The sequence below is a fragment of the Pristis pectinata genome, chromosome 17 (assembly GCF_009764475.1).
Source record: "Pristis pectinata isolate sPriPec2 chromosome 17, sPriPec2.1.pri, whole genome shotgun sequence".
Classification (NCBI taxonomy): Eukaryota; Metazoa; Chordata; class Chondrichthyes; order Rhinopristiformes; family Pristidae; genus Pristis; species Pristis pectinata.
In genome coordinates, this window is record NC_067421.1 from 14,166,781 (window position 1) to 14,186,072 (window position 19,292).

At 40.3% G+C, this 19,292-nt stretch overlaps 1 protein-coding gene across 1 annotated transcript in view; it reads right to left on the reverse strand.

The window, feature by feature from the left end:
* Nucleotides 1-19,292, reverse strand: part of sppl3 (signal peptide peptidase 3) — a 145,637-nt gene that overhangs the window by 75,522 nt on the left and 50,823 nt on the right. Inside the window, exons 2-3 of the mRNA XM_052032571.1 lie at nucleotides 18,501-18,578; nucleotides 487-575 (exon numbers count right to left, since the gene is read on the reverse strand). Coding sequence (XP_051888531.1) covers nucleotides 487-575; nucleotides 18,501-18,578 — 167 coding nt within the window. The remainder of the gene's footprint in view (nucleotides 1-486; nucleotides 576-18,500; nucleotides 18,579-19,292) is intronic.

Genomic DNA, 19,292 nt, shown 5'->3' on the forward strand with positions numbered 1-19,292 from the left:
GGCTCCTTGGCCGACCATATTTATGCTGACCTTCTTTGCTCATCTACACTACTCTCATTTGCCTGCATTAGGAATATATCCTTCTCTGCCTTGCCTATTTAAGTGTCTGTCTAAATGCTCTTTAAACATAGTAATTATAACTGATTCCACCACCTCCTCTGTGAGCGCATTCCAGATATCAACCACTATGTAAAATAAAAACTTATCATTCAAATCCTCTTTAAAATGCCTTTCTCTCACCTTAAACTATATCTTCTTGTTCTTGGTACTCCTGCCATAGGGAAAAAGACTATCTGCCCTACCTACTTCTATCAGGTCATCCCTCTACTTCCTTTGCTCCAGGGAAAACAATCCTACTTAATCTCTCCCCACAAGTCCTCCAATCCCAGTGAGTTTTCTCTGCACTCTGTCCAGTCAAATCAGAAATGGATGAGATATCTCAAGAAATCTTTGTATGGAGAAGAAGACCAGAAACATTCTACTTACTATTGTTGGTATTATTTGCATTGAAAGTGGCAGATGAAGTATTCCCATCTTTATCTTTATCCTGGTTCTCGAAGTCCATATTCAGAGACCTGGGTAAAAGGATGGAAAATGAACACTTCATAAAAATCAGAGTCCCAGGCAGATGAAAATTGTGGTGTAAAGCCACAAAATCTAGTAACATTTGTACCATGGGAGAAAAGCAAATTTTCTAAAACAACTTTAGGAGTAACATCTTCTGAAAGCAGACTTTCCTCCCAAGACTGGGAGCTACATAAGCTTGGGAAATGCTGTGACGACCCTTCCTTTACTGGAACACAATCCAAACTACTGTACCAATTCAGAATGTGATAGCAATTTTTAAACACTTCCACATGGAGATTTTGCGACAATCCTTGCAACTTCTGCTCTTCAACGGAATTAAAATAGCTTGCCAGATCCCCAAATACTCAAGAAGCTGGATTCCAAGCATAGGGTAATTTTCATCAAATACTCTGGACTTTGCACTTTTAGACCCAAACACAAGCTCAGGTCCCACTGGGCTGAAGTTAGATAGCCAGGCTTTACTCATGGGAGAGGACTTGTACCCTGAAGGAAAATTGCAAAATTCTTGAATACATTCTGACTTTATAAACGCTTGGGATTTGCCACCTGTTGCTTACCATCCCTGTGTCCTACAAAACACTTAGGAAAACTTAGACATGGCACTGAAACACATTCAACAGCCAAGCAATTGATAGAGCTCAAGGGAGAGGTTCAAGATAAATCCACAAGCCAGATCATTCTTCTGTTAAACAAAAGATTGTCTAAACAATGCTTATGTAGAAAAAAAATCTGTAGAAATGCTAAAATAAATACAGGAATATCATTTACACAGTTAAATCTATAATAGAGAAGGATAAAAAAAATTAGGATGAAACTGGAGACAAAGATAGTAGAGAGCTAGTAAAGAGGAGGAGAATGGAATACAAGGAAAGAAAGGATGCGAGTAGAAGAGAGAAACAGATCACAAAGCAAATAAAATAATTGTTAAATATCTCATATGCTTTGTGAATTCTGAAACCAGATGAAAGGCAAAGTGTTAAAGGCAAGAGCAGACGAGAGAGATAGAGAGAAGGCAAGAGAATTACAGAAGCAAACCCATTTTGGAACAGGCTATCATATCGTGAGAATAGGCCAAAGTACTTCCCTGCAAAGTAATTACTTTTAATACAATACTTAAAAAGTGTAGAAGTTCACAGGACAGGAGTTGGACCTAAGCCTGGTACCTGTAGTCCTGGAGGTCTACAGATCGGGTCAGCTAGGTTGTATCTTTATTCCTGCAGTGAAATCAACATGAGCTGTCAATGCAATGAAAATTAGGCAGGACTGTGGAAATTGTTTTCCATACTTAAAAATCACAAAATGCTACCAAATTAATCCTTACCCTCTCAAAAGCCACACTATCAAGTTCACCCGGTGTGGACCAAAGGTATTAGCACAGTTCTAAAAAGAGATGCCTAATGAAGGATCAAACACAAAACATCCAAGGATAGGATGATGCTATCAGAATTATCATCACCTCCTCTGTGTTATTCACTTCCACGGCCGAAGAATCAGAGGAAACACTAATTTCCAGGAGAAAGCATCCAGCCTCCAGTAAGATATGAATAATATTCCGCAATGGATAGATCTGAGCAACAGTGATCAGAGGCCAAAGAATAAATTATCTACAGTGGACCTCAAATAATCCACTTTCCGATTGTTCGAAAATCCTGATGGTTTTGCAAATGGCTCATCAGATGCTGATTCCCGTGTTCCCGCTAACTCACCAGGGCCCCAGTTCCCATGATCTCTTGAAACTCTCCTGGTTTTGTTTCCCATGCTCTCTTGAAACTCTCTTGGTTTTGTTTCCCATGCTCCCTTTAAACTTACTGGGTTCACTGGAACATTTATTACATTACTACACTGCATAACATCCAAACAAAAATAGGAGAATTAAAAGAATGCTGCAATATTAAAAGGAATAACATTCAATAATACAGAAGATCTGTCAGTCCGGCACCACCTATCTTTGGAGGGTGCCTGATTAACAGAGTTTTATTGTACTTATCACCTCACTTATGGATAATAAGGAAATATAATTGGAGCAAGGCAAGAAAATAACTCCACAAGATCACAAGACAAAGGAGCAGAAGTAGGCCATTCGGCCTATCGAGTCTGCTCCATGAGCTAAGCAAAAGAAAAAAAGAAAAAGAGAAAAGAAAGGAAAAAAGAAAAAAGAAATGAGAAATGGGGAAAAAAAAACTATTCCTTTCTAGCCCCAATTTCCAGCCTTATCCCCATATCCCTTGATACCTTGACTAATTAGATACCTATCTATCTCCTCCTGTGGCGGCATGGTAGCATAGCGGTTAGCGCAACGCTATTACAGCGCCAGCAATCGGGGTTTGATTCCCGTCGCTGTAAGGAGTTTGTACATTCTCCTGTGTCTGCATGGGTTTCCTCCGGGTGCTCCGGTTTCCTCCCACATTCCAAAGATGTATGGGTAGGTTAATTTGGGTTTAAAATGGGCGGTGCGGACTCGTTGGGCCAGAAGGGCCTGTTACCACACTGTAAATAAAATTTAAAAAATTTTTAAAATTTTTTTTTTAAAACTTAAAAAAAAATTAAATTTAAAACGCCTCCAATGATGGGGCCTCCACTGCTGTACGTGGCAAAGAATTCCATAATTTCACTACCCTCTGGCTAAAGAAATTTCTCCTCATCTCTGTTTTAAACAGGTACCCTCTAATTCTAAGATTGTGCCCGCTAGTCCTGGACTCACCCACCAAGGAAAACAGCTTAGACACATCTACTCTGTCCAGTCCTTTCAACATTCTAAATGTTTCTATGAGGTCCCCTCTCATTCTTCTGTACTCCAGTGAGTACAGTCCAAGAGCCAACAAACACTGATCATATGTAAGCCCTTTCATTCCGGGAATCATCCTCCTAAATCTCCTCTGAACCCTTTCCAACATCAGCATATCCTTCCTAAGATATGGGGCCCAAAATTGCACACAGTATTCGAAATGAGGCCTCACTAGTGCCCCGTGGAGCCTCATCAACACTTCCCTACTTTTATACACTATACCTCTCAAAATGAATGCCAACATAGCATTCGCTTTCCTTACTGCCAATCCGACCTGGTGGTTATCCTTTAGGGTATCCTGCACAAGTACCCCCAAGTCCCTTTGTACTTCTGTACTTTGAATTTTCTCCCCTTCTAGATAATAATCTGCCCGTTTATTTCTTTTTCCAAAGTGTACAATGGCACATTTCTCAACATTGAATCTCATCTGCCATTTCCTTGCCCATTCTCCTAAACTATCTAGGTCTCTCTGCAACCTTCCTGTCTCCTCAATACTCCCTACTCCTCCACCTATCTTGGTGTCGTCTGCAAACTTGACTGGTTCCCATACCAAAGGGAAAAATATGAATATAGAAGAGATATGGTTCTAACCAGGCTTGAACTGTTAACAACTTACAATAATATTAAAGAACACTTAACTGTATCTTTGCAAGTTGATATGCAACCCCATAACATGACAAAATGTCCTAAATTGCTGTAACTCTGAAGCAAACTTCAGATAGGTCACTAAGACAGAAATACAGAACCTTGTAACCCATACAAAAACAATAGGCTGGAGTTTCCTGGAAAGTCTTGCTGCCAAGGTTGCTGTAGAAACTGGCTTAAATTGTCCAAGTCAGTTCTGCATCACAAGTCCATTTATGTGCAGGGATTCAAATAGGATCTTCTTTGTCAGTACAAATCTCTTTCATTTACCGTTAATTAGTTTTCCTCAAGCCATTACAATGTCAATCTCTTGATATCATGCTAAGCTTTCACTAATTCGACAAGCATTAATGAATTCCAGTCCAGTTAACAACATGACATGTCCAGGAGGGTTTCTGCAACCAAGTATCATAATTAACTATAAATTAGCACAAATAATGCTCAACAGCCACTGAAAGGCAATCATCAGGCACAAACTTGGGTAACACACAAGATCCTAGAGGAACTCGGCAGGTCAGGCAGCATCTGTAGAGGGAAATGGACAGATGAAGCAGTCCAGGTGAAGGGTCTTGACCTGAAACATTGACTATTTCCCTCCACAGATGCTACCTGACCCACTCAGTTCCTCCAGCATCTTGTGTGTTGCTCCAGATTCCAGCATCTGCAGTCTCTTGTCTCTCCAGGGTAAGCTCCCTAAATCTTTGCACTTACCTCCCTCCATAAAATTTAACCCCCTGTTCCATCATCTTCTAGTTACAGGTTATGCCTATGCGATTATGACAGATATAATCTCTCTCCCATTTGTAGTTCTTCATCTGTCTGAAGCTTTATGGGGTAGACTATAGCATCTTCTTCCATCATTGCTCCATTGCTATTGTGCTGGGTAGGATTGGATTTATCTGATCTTTATTAGTTCAGTCCCACCCAAGGATCTATTCTTGGTCCCTAATTCTCATCCAAACATAGTTACTGAGCAACAACATACAAGAAAAAAAGTCATTAATTTGCACAAGAACAATGATGACATCCAGCTCAGTTTCATCACCATCTTGCTTGATTCCTTTGACGTCTCTTGATTCTCAAACTAATTATGCAGCATTTAATACTGAATGAGCAAAATTTTTCTTCAATTAAATACTGGCAAGATCAATAAAACCCCATATTCAATCCTGTTCATTAATTCTATTCCGTAGTCACCAACCAACATCTTACTTTGTGTCCACAGTCTGAAACTAAACCAAACTGTGCACAACACTGAACTCCAAGATGAGCTCTGGACTAGATAATAATACCAAGAGCACTTATCACCTCCTTTGCCAAACTTTGTCCAATCTCAGGTCATCTGCTGACATCCTTACCCCCAACACTGCTACTTCTAGATTTAACTATTCCAAAATACTTCAGCCTAACTCCCTCATTCTAATCTGCATAAATTTTAGGTTGCCAGAACTCTGCTGCCATATCCAAGTTCACAATGTCACCTATCAGCCACGTGCTCATTGAGTAACTTTGGTCAAGCAACACTATGATTAAAATTCTCATTCTTCCTTTTAAAGAAAAATCACTCAATAGCCTCATCTGTCCTCCGTGCCACAACCTTTTGAGAGATCTGCAGTCATCCAATTGAAGTCTTTTGCTCATGTCCAAGTTGAATTGTTCCACTGATGGTGGCTAGGCTATAAGCACAAAAAATTTCCTTCTATTCTACTTCCTTCTCGGAGATACGCCTTAGGATCTGCCTCTTTGACCTGATCATCTACCCTAATATCCCCTTTAAATCTTTCTCCTCTCACCTTAAATCTATGCCTTTTAGACTCCCCTACCTTGGGAGAAAGACCATGACCATTCATATTATCTATGCCCCTCGTGATTTTATACAACTCTATAAAGGTCACCCCTCAGCTTCCTGTGTTCCGGGAAAAAAAGCTCTTATAATTCAAGCCCTCCAGCCCTGGTAACATTCTTGTAGATCTTTTCTGCACCCTTTCCAGCTTAAATGACAACCTTCCTCTAGCTAGGTGACCTGAACTGCATACAATACTCCAAGTGTGGTCTCAGGATTTGACTGAATTACAGCACAGTGGGACAACTAATCGAGTTGATGCCTCACAGTTCCTGCAACCCAGGTTAAATCCTGACTGGTTTCTATCCATGTAGAGCTTCCATGTTTTCACTATGACTTTGTGGGTTTTCTCCAGATGCTCTGTAAGTTACAAGTAAGATACCCCATAGATGTGCAGGTTGGTAGGTTACCTGGCTACACCAAATTGTCCCTAGTGTGTCAGTGAATGGCAAAATCTGGGCTGTCAGGAGGCATTGATGGGAATGTAGAGTGAATAAAGGTGTAGATCTAATTGGTGTAGATGGGTGTTTGATGGTTGGCACAGACTGTGGGCTACAGGACCTGTTCCCATGCTGTTTGACTATGACTTTATATCATTAAGCTGAAAGATTGGCTGCATCTCTTCTTCCACAGATGCTGCTTATCTTGAGGCATAAAAGCACAAGTTCTGTATTTTTTTTTAAAATCCATCTCCAGCAAGAAGAATACAAACTAAAGGTCAAGTTGGACCCCGAGGAAGAACAGCAAGAGTTGCTTGCGGGCTTAAGGCCTTAAAAAGACACATAGGTTCTGAACAACTGATGCCAATGTTTCTCTCTAGGGTAACCCTGGAAAAGAAAGAAGCTCATTAAGGAAACTGACTCATTAGTCTCATCTCAATTTCATGTAAAATAATGGAATTAATCAGTAGGGATGGATTCTTGCATACAACTTACTGAACAATAGTCAGAGATTCATACAATCACACCAGACTACATTCACTACTTGAAATAATATCCCAGATGAAAACCCCTGTCTAACTACCAGGGATTTCAAAAGATATTTAACTAAAATAATTTGTTCACCAATGAAAGACAGATACTGCACTACAAAGAACTGTTTCTGCTGAAGGATAAAATTAGAGACTATCTTGGGATCCCAAAAGACAAACAGGTGATGCTGCAGGTTCCCTGAAGTATTGTCCAAAAAAAAATTACTTATGCTGGCTTTGCATTTGTTTGAATTAGTTGTTTCTTATTTGGGCCATATAACTGTTGATCACATTCCCATGATTGTGAATCAGTTTTTGCAAATGGAACACACATGGTAGCGCAGTGGTTAGCGTGACACTATTACAGCGCCAGCAATTGGGGTTCAATTCCCGTCGCCGTCTGTAAGGAGTTTGTACATTCTCCCCGTGTCTGCATAGATTTCCTCCAGTTTCCTCCCACATTCCAAAGACGCACGGGTAGGGTAACATGGGTTTAAATGGGCGGCGTGGACTCGTTGGGCCGGAAGGGCCTGTTCCCATGCTGTATAAGTAAAGATTTTTTTAATAAAAATGAAACGGTTTCATTGTTTACAACGAAGTAGAGACATTCTTCATAAATAATGCATCACCTTACATGATTACCTCCTTGTCTTAGGCACTTTTAGCTCAAAAGTTCATTGTTTGCTGAAGACATTTTCAATAGAGGGAGCCAGTTCAGTTTAAAAATAAATCAAAATCCATATGGAAAGGATCATCACATTAATTCCTGACTTTGGGCCTGAGCTCCTAGTTACAACAGAACTGGGTCAGATTCCGCCACACATTGAAATTGCAACACAAAATATCTCAGTGGGTCTAAGCTAGCAATAATTCCAAATTTACCCAGAACTCCTCATTTAAACCCCTCCAATTAGTTTTATTTCCCTCTCACAGTCTCAAAAACAACTCTAATCAAAGTCACTAACGATATCTAATGTGATTGTGCCAAAGGTAAAATAATCCTCCTGGTCTTTCTTAACTTGTCTGCTGCCTTGGACAAGGCTCCTTAGCAACATTCAGAAACACAACATCAGTTTCCACATTTGGCGATAAGGCTTCAGTTCACTACACACCCCACAGAACACCATCCACAAAACCCCCACCCCAGGCAACAGTCTCAGCCTTTAAATGGTCAGATTGCCCAGGTGAGCAGAATTACCTTCCAATTCAATATCAGGAAGACCAATTCCCATACCCTCGGTCCAGTCACAAATTCTGTTCCCTAGTCACTGCCCTCCACCCTCTCCTTCGAAACCATTTGAAACTGAAGTGGATTATTCACAGCCTTAGCATTGTATTGAAGCCCAAGTTAATTTTGTTCTTCATATCTGTGCCACCTTGAAAGGAAGCCTATTTTTACCTCCTTCACTTCTGCCCAACTCCAGTCTTGCCTCAGCCTGTCCTCTGCCAAAGACCTCACTTATGTCCAGACCTGACTACTTCAACACTTCTGGTTGGCCGCCCACATTCTATTTTCCTTGAAGTAATCCAACATTCCCTTGTTGGTATCCAACACCTCACCAGGTCCTTTGGTTACAAAGGTTAGTTCCAATTCTTGTATTGTTTTTGATGCAGGAGTCAGAAGCTTGTTAAGTTTTAGGATCTTCTTATTTTGAGTGATGGTGGTGGTCAAGCAAGATACTTCTGCTCCTGGAAAGACGTGCAGGAGCCACGACCCACCAGCAGACCTAATCAGCACTGGGTGGGTGGCTGAGGTGCATGAGAATGGGAGAAGAGGCTTGATGGGGGAGTAGGGAAACCGAGAGGAAGTAGGACTGAGGACAAAGACTGATGAATAGCACGTGGATAAATTATCTGCGTGTCCAAGCGTGCATGTCAGTGTGTGAGTGCTCAGTGTCCAAGTATGCATGTGTATGGTACGTACGTGTGCATTGTATGCCATTAGCCCAAGACTTCTCTCTGCAAAATCCACACAATACCTGGCGTGCAACAGCCGCCCCACGTTAAAAGAATACACACACAGGCATCTTCCATTCCATAAAACTGGAGCAGGTGCAAGTCATCCTCAATCATTCTTGTAGGTCATCCTTGTACTACCACAGTGGCTGTTTATCCTTTTTACAGCTCTCAAACTTCAAATGTTGACAGCTTTGCAGTGCCTATAATCACTAAAATATAACCATGTATAGTGAACAGAAAGGGAGAAAAATCCCTCAAACATATTTTAAATTAAGGCCTTTTAAAAGAAAAGGAATTAAAGTTGAGCATGTGCTTTTCTTAAAAAAGTGACTTACTTGGCTTAGTGGACTGACCTAACCACTCCACAAAACTTTTCTTCCTTTTTTCCAAACATGCATTTACTAGGTTTGCATATAAACAGAACATTTGTGACAATTCAGCCTGATGTTCATAAATTTATGATATCTATAAATGACAATCTTTGAACTATGTTGGGAGTAGCAACCCTTAATTTCATAGCAGACAGGCTCACCAAGTGTCATAACAGTGAGCATACATAAAAAAGCTACACCTATTATAATTTCCAGCCATACAACCTACCACCACTTAGTCAGACTGCAGCCTTTTACAAATCCCTCTATGTTCTACTGTTGGCATTGTGCCCTCAACCACCCAGATTCCATGCTCTGAAATTCTTTAATCAACTCTTGGACCAAGTCACATCTTGTTCAATGGCTCTGCATTCAATTTAGTTTAGTTACCAACAAACTTAGTGGCGGTCTAAATTTCTTGCATAAGAATTATATAAAAGTGAGTTTGTAGAGATCCCCTTGAAAGCAGTAAATGCGCTGTGTGTGGGGAATGATTATCCACCCAATAGATAATTGATCTTTAGATCAAATCCTCCAACTACCACAAGACAATGCAGAATTTAAAAAAACACTACCAACTCAGCAGAATCAGTACACATTTCAGTAAAGCTGGATAACATTTAGAAAACAAGTGAAGAATGCTCAAAAGCTATGCATATTTTTACAAAATTGGAAGTTCAAAAGATATTCCTAGGAATGAGCCACTAAATGGATACAATGATCATACTTTCCAGATATGTACATATAAAGCAACAGCAATTCATGGTGTGCTCAAACACTCAGTTAGCTACTTAGTTACCAGCTGACACAACTACTTGCAACATCAGAAACAAGCTGCCCAGACAAACTTCAAGTTTTTCAGTCATGTAGCAAAAAAATAGATTTTAATGACTGAAAGTGAAACAAGGCTTGACTGATTGCAATCGGACTTGCAAACATTTTTGTTTAAAAATCAAAATAAATACAAGAACAGCAATCTATTTTCTGTTGACCCAGATTGATACGTCACTGTGACATTTCAATGCAGTGCTGAATGAGTGCTGCATACCTGTTACAATGACTGCATTTAAAATGAAATGTTAAATGAAGGTCTTACAAGTAGCCATCACTGAAGTTCTGACATCATTCACACGAAAGGCAAGCATCCTGGCCTGCTTCCAACAATTATCCCGTAGCCAATATTACCCAAAGAAATTAAATGGCCATTATCTCATTGCTGTCTGCAGGATTCTGCTCTTTTGCAATTGGTTGTCAGGTTGCTTATTTACTAACCGTGGCAAAATGCAAGAATGTGAAAGATACTGCATAAATTTCTTCTTTAATAATTGTTTTCACCCGCAGATTTGTTCTCGAAATAGAAACAGAGTTCAGCATTGGGCACTGTATTTTTACAATGAAATTTAGGGAGCACATTTTACTTTTTATTCTTGCCCTGAAGAGAGCAGTGTAGCATATTTTCAAGATTGTAAATCTAACTTCAGCACTATAGATTGCTGGGAAGCCTATAAAAGAAACAACAATACAGAACGTTGGATAAAGTGTTGATACTCTTTTCTACTGCAAGACTGGAGACTTTGCATTTCACACAAGTCTTTTACTCCTTACATCAGTTGTTTACTGCCGAAATCTTTAGCTGCCCAAGGCCTAAGGTTTTATAAGATGTGAAGAAATCCTGCATGGTACTACATATTTATAGTAGCATATTTTAATGCAAGGGATGTTGGTGAGATGGGAAACACCATTACAATGTAGATGATGCAAAAAAATGACAAACCACATTTTTCTTTAAAAAGTATTGTTTTCATCCTTGTTCATCTTGCATGGTATTCCACACTGGGGTGAAAACAAAGTGAACATCTTCAGGCCAAGTATGACAACTAGTTCAGTAGATTGTTGTGGGATTGAGAGTGTGGGTGAATGAGGAGGAGAGAGTGAGAGTAACTGGGTTAACACATATGCAAGTCAAACCTTAGTCGGTCACATGTTATCATTTGTCTTAAACCACAAAATTTACAAATTGTAAACCAATCCAATAATCCACATGAAGTGTAAAGGACCTTTGGATTTTACTACTGGTTTAAACATTAGGCAGAAAATGTATTTTCCTGCTTGCAAATGATGCAATGAGTATCTACCTTCCAATCCTCCCATTTTTGCTCCCTTTCCCACAGCCTCCCTCCACTGTCCATTTTCATCCCCTCTCCCTCCTGATCCACCCACCCAGTACCCACACATTTCACCCGCCAGATCCCCTCTCCCATCTGGTTCCATCTGCCTTTCAGCTCTCCTCTAATGGTTCCTATATCACCTTCCTTATTTATGAGATTCCAGCACTGGTAGCCTTTGTGTTCCTGCTTATCACCCTCCAGCAGCTGTCTCCACCTTCACCCTTCCCTCACTTGGCTCCATCTGCCCTTTTCTCTGCTTCCACTTATCTCCACCTGCCTGTCTCCCAACTCCACCTCCTCCCACCCTACCCGACTCCATTTGCCCATCCCTTCTCACAGCCTCCCTCTCCGCTCTACATACTGGCTACCTTCCCTCTCCACTCTTATCCTGATGCAGGGACTTGACATGAAGCAACAACAATTCCTTCCCACACCTCCCCCCCCCCCCCCCCCCCCACAGATGCTGCCCAACCCTCTGACTTCTTCCAGCAGTTTGTTTTTGGCTCCAGATTCCAGCATCTGCAGGTCTCTTGTGTCTCTAAGATCCCAGAACTCTCTGCTTAACAACTTTGTGGAGGTTCATTCACCACAAAGACTGCAGAGTTTCCTCCTCAACAGCAATTAGCAAAGGGCAATAGATGCTGGACTTGTAAATGATGCCCACCTCCCAAGAATAAATTTTAGAAAATCTTCATGAATATAGATTCTACTTCCTGGGCAAGATCACTCATCACCTCTGTCCACCTATCACCGATTACAATCACCCCTTCCCCACCCCACTCCACTGCTTTTCCATTATATCTGCCCTATCATGGATTTAAAGGGTTATAAATCATCAGGTTTATAGAACATGCTCAAAGATCTAGGTTTCAAGAGTTTTGTGCAACAGGCATTAACTGCACATTAAGTTGGGTGGAGATTGTTACTTGTCTTGCATCACAACGTTAGTTAAATTGTAATTGAAAACCTCGGCTTGGCTTGATGGTAGGAAGCAGAGGGTGATGGTGGAAGGGTGATTTTCGGACTGCAGGCCTGAGACTAGCGGTATTCCCCAAAGCTCGGTGCTAGGGCCATTGCTATTTGTTATCTGTATCGATGATTTGGATGAGAATGTACAAGGCATGTTTTGCAAGTCTGCAGATGACACTGATATAGGTGGTGTAGTCGACAGTGAAGAAGGTTATCAGCAATTATAGAGGGACTTGAGGGACTGAGTTATGGAAAGAGGTTGAACTTTATTCATTGGAGCATGGGAGAATGAGGGGTGATCTTTTAGGAGGTGTATAAAATCATAAGGGGCATAAATAGGGTGAAAGCACACAGTTTCTTTCCCCCCCCAGGGTTAGAGAATCCAGAGGACATAGGTTGAGAGCAAGACGGGAGAGATTTAATAGGAACCTGAGGGGCAACTTTTTCCCCACCCAGAGGGTGGTCAATATATGGAATGAGTTGCCAGAGGAAGTGGTTGAGGTGTGCATCTTACATCATTTAAAAGGCACTTGGACAGGTACATGGATAGGAAAGATTTAGCTAGATATGGGCCAAACATGGGCAAATGGGACTAGCTTAGATGGCAATCTTGATCAACATGGACTAGTTGGGCCGAAGAGCCTGTTTCCATGCTGTATGACTCTGCCCAGTTGGGGTTATGTCATAACTTAGAAGTCTCATCTTAGTAAACAGCAACGGAACATCTTGTGAGCATGTATATCAACACTGAGTCAATCTACTATTGAAAATTTAATCTCAAATATGGAAAAAACTGAAGTGCCTCCAGATAAAGAAAAAAACTGGAAGTCATTAACGAATGTGTGGGCAGGCTCACAACGGAATGTATTCAATGCTCCAAAACACATCCTTAAACAGTTTTCTAACCTTCAGACAATTTCTTAGTTATAGCCAAGTTTTTATCCAAACACCTAAAACTTTGCTTACCGTTTTTTTGTGTGGAACTGCAACAAATGTCTTCTCAAAGTCAAAGCATAATACATTGTATAACTTGCTACACTTTCTCAAAATAGTCAGGCCATCATCTACCCCTGCTAAACTATAATTGACTAAATTATCAATGTATTGATAATTATAGAGTTTGTCTAATAATTAATTTAACTCTTTTACATGCAATGGCTATTGAGCCACTGGTTGTCAATTTCTGATTCGCCTGTCCAGAGTCAGTGATTCCTCCGTAAGCTGGCACCAGTACCATACAGATCTCCTACACTGCTTCCAACTCAAAGATTAATACATTGAGGAATTAAAATAAAAATCTCTTTTTCGGCTTTATGTTCCACTTTGTCACGAGACTCCATGTACAGAATCCAAAGGCAAAGCTCTCATTTTCTGGGATTCAGGCCTGGAGTAGGATCAGAATCCTTATTCATTTCAACAGGATTCCCAACTTGATCAAGATGGAAAAGATTATTGTTTTTTTTTTGTGTTTTTCATCATTATTTGTGCTTGATGTGCCTAATCATACTTTCTAGTTTTAAAAATTAATATTTTTAATTTATAGGAATGTGAATGTTTTTAAAAATGTCTCTGAACAATAAAAACGTTTTAAAAAAAACAGCCTCCAACTTTGACTGAGGCCTACTTGCTGCTGCGTCTCACTTCACAACTCCTGGGGTTGAAGAGTCAGCACATTTGCCCTCCACATTCCACCTGAGTCAATGTGGGTGGGGCAGGGACCACAAGCCAAATACTGTTCCATTTAGCCCAATATCTTTGGCAATTCCAATTATTTCAGCATTTCAATTGGGCCACCACTTCAGGATAGCTACAACTCTGATGGAATACAGGTGATGTTTAGAGAAAAAGAATGAGTTAAGTGGACAGCATTAGTCACTCGGTGCAATATCAGACAGATAATTATTAGCATTCATTTGAAGAGACCCTAGTAAAGATCATAGTAACTCCACATTTATCAGTGTTTAATTCAGAAACATAAATTTGTCGATTCTACATTGTAATATCCCTGCCAAATAAATTCCCTAAACCATATTTGTGGCCATTGACTGGTGGTCTTACTACTCCCGTCACATTGATAATACCCATCTCTGAACACCTCCATGATTTGCTCTCAACCCACAATTGTCTACCCCACCCCCCAAATCTTGGCCTACATTCTAGTATGGTCACTTCTCCTGCTTCAAATCTCACCTTCACTCCCACGTCTAACAGATATGGCAAATAGTTTACACATTCTCCATCAGCACAGCCCACAAAGTTCTCTTATCTGCCAAAACTGCTAAATGTTTTAGGATCATAGGGAAAACAAAAAAAAATTCTCATTACTTTATGGTAGAGGAAAAAAAACTTCCACCAAAGTCCCCATTTCCACCTGCTTCCCCCCCCACCCCGCTTTCCTTAAGCTTCAAGAACAATTACATGGAGCTCTTGGACTTATCATTAATCTTGAGACCATCCTGAGAGCTGCCTTTGACACTTCCTTTTCTTCTTTGAGCTTCCCAAACCACTGGCATCTCCTTCTAGTCTAAATCCTAAACTTGAATTTTTCTCAAGAGAACATAAATATACAACAGAAACTACCCTACACCCCTTTCTATGCTCACTTAGAACTCAATGAGACATTTCCTGTTTTCAAACCTATCCCCATTAAACGTTTAACTTAACTTCTTGGCCACCATTTTAGCTGGAAGTGCTAATGACTCTTTTCCCTTAGGTACTCACCGTGTCCTTCAGATTTGCCATCGTCACCGATCTCCTCAAAAACCCTAATCCTTCTGCCTGCCCAGTCTGTCACTCATTTATCCTCTTTCCACTTCAAAGACCTTGAACGTTTGTAGCCTCCCAATTTTGAGCCCATCCATTGGAATGCCTCGTTTGAATCCATCGAATCAGCTTTCCACTATCCCATCAACACCTTTATTGCATGTCTATTGAGTACTGCTTCTGTTGGGGAGTCTGAGACCATCAGGCAACAAGTAAATATTAATACATTCTGAAGGTTAGATTCAGCTCTTTCTGAAATGAACTTGGGGAAATTCTTTACATACTGTACAAGATGTACTCAAAGTTTTGAACTCTTCCACAAACAAATGATATGCAGTCAATTGTCAGTTTTAAATCTAAAGATTTTTTTATCCAAAGATATTAAATAATTAAGGACAAAGGTTAGTTTAGAGAGTTAGGTCACAGAATCCTTTCATGTTCTCACCACTCTCCATTTCTATAATGATTTGAGACACAGGTTCTTTCCTAATTCTGACCTCTTGATAATCCCCTCATTTAATTACTCCAACTGCTGGTAGGTGTGCTGTCAAATGCCTAGGCCCCAGATTCTGGAATTTTCTCTTTAAACCTCTCTGCTTCTCCACTATTCTTTCTGCCTTCCTCCCTGCTTTCACCTCCCCAAGCCTTTCAGATTATCCTTGATAACTCTCTGACCAGACTTTTGGTCTTTGGCCTTAACAGCTCACCATTGTTTGATAAAGCACCTTGAGATATTTGGCTACGCAAAAACTGCTATATAAAATGAAAAGCAAATACATCTGCAGATGCTGGAGTGAAAATAAAAGCTAAAGATGCTGGAAATACTTAGCAGGTCAGGCAACATCTACTGAGAGCAAAACAGATCTAATGTTTCAGATTCATGACCTTTCATCAGTACCTGACCTGCTGAATGTTTCCAGCATTTTCTGTTTTTATATAAAATGAAGTCATGGTTGATTTTGAGCATACATCAAAAAGTTTTGATTTACTGGTATTGGTTTATTATTGTCACTTGTACTGAGGCACAGTGAAAAACTTGTCTTGCATAACAATTTACTTCCCATCAGGTCTACCTTTATCCACATGTACAGTTATACTAGCCATGTCATGTTGAATCAATTCTGAAAAAAATCACTTCTTCCTAAATGCATCTGTGGTAGTCAGAGAATAGAAGAATGGACAGTGCATGTGGCCTTAAAAGACATTTGGAGGTTGCCACATACAAGGATAGTTAGAAGTCTGTGAAGTTCTCCGAGAATGTCAAGCAAATTCAAGCAAGCAGTTTGAAATCACGTAATAGACTAAATCTCAGACTGCTCAATCACAGAATGAACCAAATCAACATGAGCTAAGGGTCAATGCTCCTATGTAACATTCTATGAGCTTCATTAAGCAGCAGCCATAAATTGGGAAGTTAACTTATTTTACTACGACCAGGGTCTGAGCAGTCTAATAAATTTGAAGCAACAAAACAGTGGCCAACTGGTTGCAGTGAGCTAGGAAACAATAGGTCCACTTTAAGAAATCTCCAATGGTATCTGGGTCCTCAACAATAGGCAAAACAGCTGGTTGTTACTATGGTAATAAGAGATATCAAGAGCTCTGGGGTAAGACAGTGAATGAGGCCTGGTCATGAGACCATGTGGGGAATGAGGCCCTTGTACAAATCAATTCTATGCTTTCCTCTATCTGGTCAGCAAAGTACAAATAACTAGGATGCTACAAACTGGTGAAATGGAAAATGGAGGTGGTATTATGACAGTAATTAGTCCAGCTGCAACAGGGTGAAGATGGATAAAATGAGTGACACTTGGACTGGACTACCGATGTGCTACCATCTAGTATAGAAGAGGAATGAAATGGGTCTTGGAAATCAGATTTGACCTTTTACCAAACTCAAAGAGCACAAGAACCTGAAATCGCAGAAAGACCCTGGGACCAACACGTGCAAGGAGACGTTCTGAGTCTCGGAACTGGAGAACAAAAGGGAAGATGCAAGTCTGGCTAAGACCGATTACCTCATGTCTTGAGGCATAGAACGCTGTGCAACGTATGAGTGATCGTATGAATCTTTGAAATTAAGAGTTTGAATTAAGTCTATCTTTCACCAATTGTCAGTTGTGTGTTTCTAATGTGTGAATTCGGCATAACACAATTCCTGCAAGGAGAGCAAACTCCAGACAAATTTTACTTTAATGTTACATTTAGAGAAAAGCAGAGATAATTTGGTTGTCTCAGAGTTGGGCTTCAAATCCTATTAGGACAACTATTCTCACTTTGGCTCACTTTGAAATTGGCCTACTTTTTATAATTGTTTAAAAAGTAATTGCCCACATAATTTCTCATTTTAAATATTCTATTGATCACTTGTTATTTTTTGTTTTAAACAAAGGATATCTAAACCACTCATTTGCCATTTTGTACTTGGGAATGCACTGATAGAATGTATGCAAACTGGAAAAGTCACTACAGAAAACAGACTATGAATGCATACAAATTTTTGATGATCAGTGAGGATTACATGATCAGTGAGGATTACAGTGAAGAGGAAGTTGAAGAACAGTCAAAACAAAAAGAACAGCCTTTTATATTCTTGTTTCTACTTTGAGGTTTATGAAATTAATTACAAACAAATGGAAACAAAGTAGTTGAGAGGAGCTAGGGAAGAAAATAAATAACTTTTAGGACTTACAGCAAAGCATACCAAGAAGTTTTATTCTTAAACTCATCAACATACAAAGAATATTCCACTGCTCATTTCCAAGCACATTTTTCCTGCAATCTGCTCCATCCTCTAGAAACCCTCAATGAATCTCTTTTGGAACTGTTTGTGTACCATAAAGAACACAAGTGTGGCCCTGGCTGTACTACTCTCTAGTTTTTCCCCCGAACATCCTTACAGCATTGAAAGTGGCCATTCAGCCCACCAAGTCTATGCCAGATCTCAGTACTTTCCCCACTTGTCCCATTCCCACCACTCATTTCTTTGTAATCCATTGCACCTCTGTCCCCAAGCTGCCCATCAACTGTGCTCCTATTTATTTTGCCACCCAACAACACTTGAAGCAATTTAACAGGCCAACATATCTTTGGGCCAAGGAAGGAAATGAGAGCATCCAGGGGAAGTCCATGCTGCTACAGGGAGAACATGTAAACTCCACACAGATGGTCAGGATTGACCTGGGTCACTGGAGCTGTGAGACCCCACCACTACCTGCTGTACCACTGCACTCCCCATCAAATGTCACGATGTGTAGCTATCCTGGAATTAAAATCTTCTCCCAATCACCTCAACATGGGTGTGCAAATGGTCCTTTTGTTGTTTGCATAAATCCTATCTCCCTAGAATGCAAACACCAATGCCTTAACAGCATCTCTGCATTAGCCACAAGTCATACACTATTCCTAAATATATCCTTAAAGTCAATAAGACACATACCTGAAACTTCCATAGACAATGAGTAGAATAGAGATGAGGAAGGTGGAGACTTGACTTGAGTCCACGAGGGAATAAGCCCTAAAGAAGAAAATAAAATTCAAATTACTATGCTTTAAAAACTACACAAGGCACTATTATTATATCATCCTACCTTGGGAATATTTGTGTTCGTTCTTAATTACAGAGTCTAAATCCTAGAGCTCCCTACTCAACAGCATTGTGGAAGTACTTTCATCAGAAACACTGCAGTGGTTCAAGAAGCTCTCAACCACCTTAGGAGCAATTAGGAGGGACAATTTATTGCCAGCTATTCTTGCCAGCATAGCCCTCATTCCATAAATGAATTATTCAAATATTTTGACTTCAGTAATTTAAGTGAGCTTCCCATGTGGCTTATTAATCTGTTCTATTGGCCAGCTAAGCCATACTTGCCAGAGGTCCGAGGTCTGACTGTATAGTCTCTGCGAAGTTAGCTGACTGGAGTCCCTGGGGCAAAAGGTGCAAACACTATTCATCAACCCCAATCACCTCTGCTGTGAGTGCAGCTGTGAGTGAATGACACAGCTATACCCAATTGCCCAGTTATCACAACCCCAGACTGATATTCACAAACAAATCTCAGACATGAATAATAATTGCTATCCGGGTCAGTCTTGATTCAGTGGCAGCTTTAAGTCAAAAGGCTGCAAGTTCAAGCCCAGTCAATAGACTCAGCACATCTTTTGGATTTGAAGGTGCTCTTTGAATCAAGGAACTGTTTCCCCCCCCCCACAGCTTCCTTAACCAAAATGA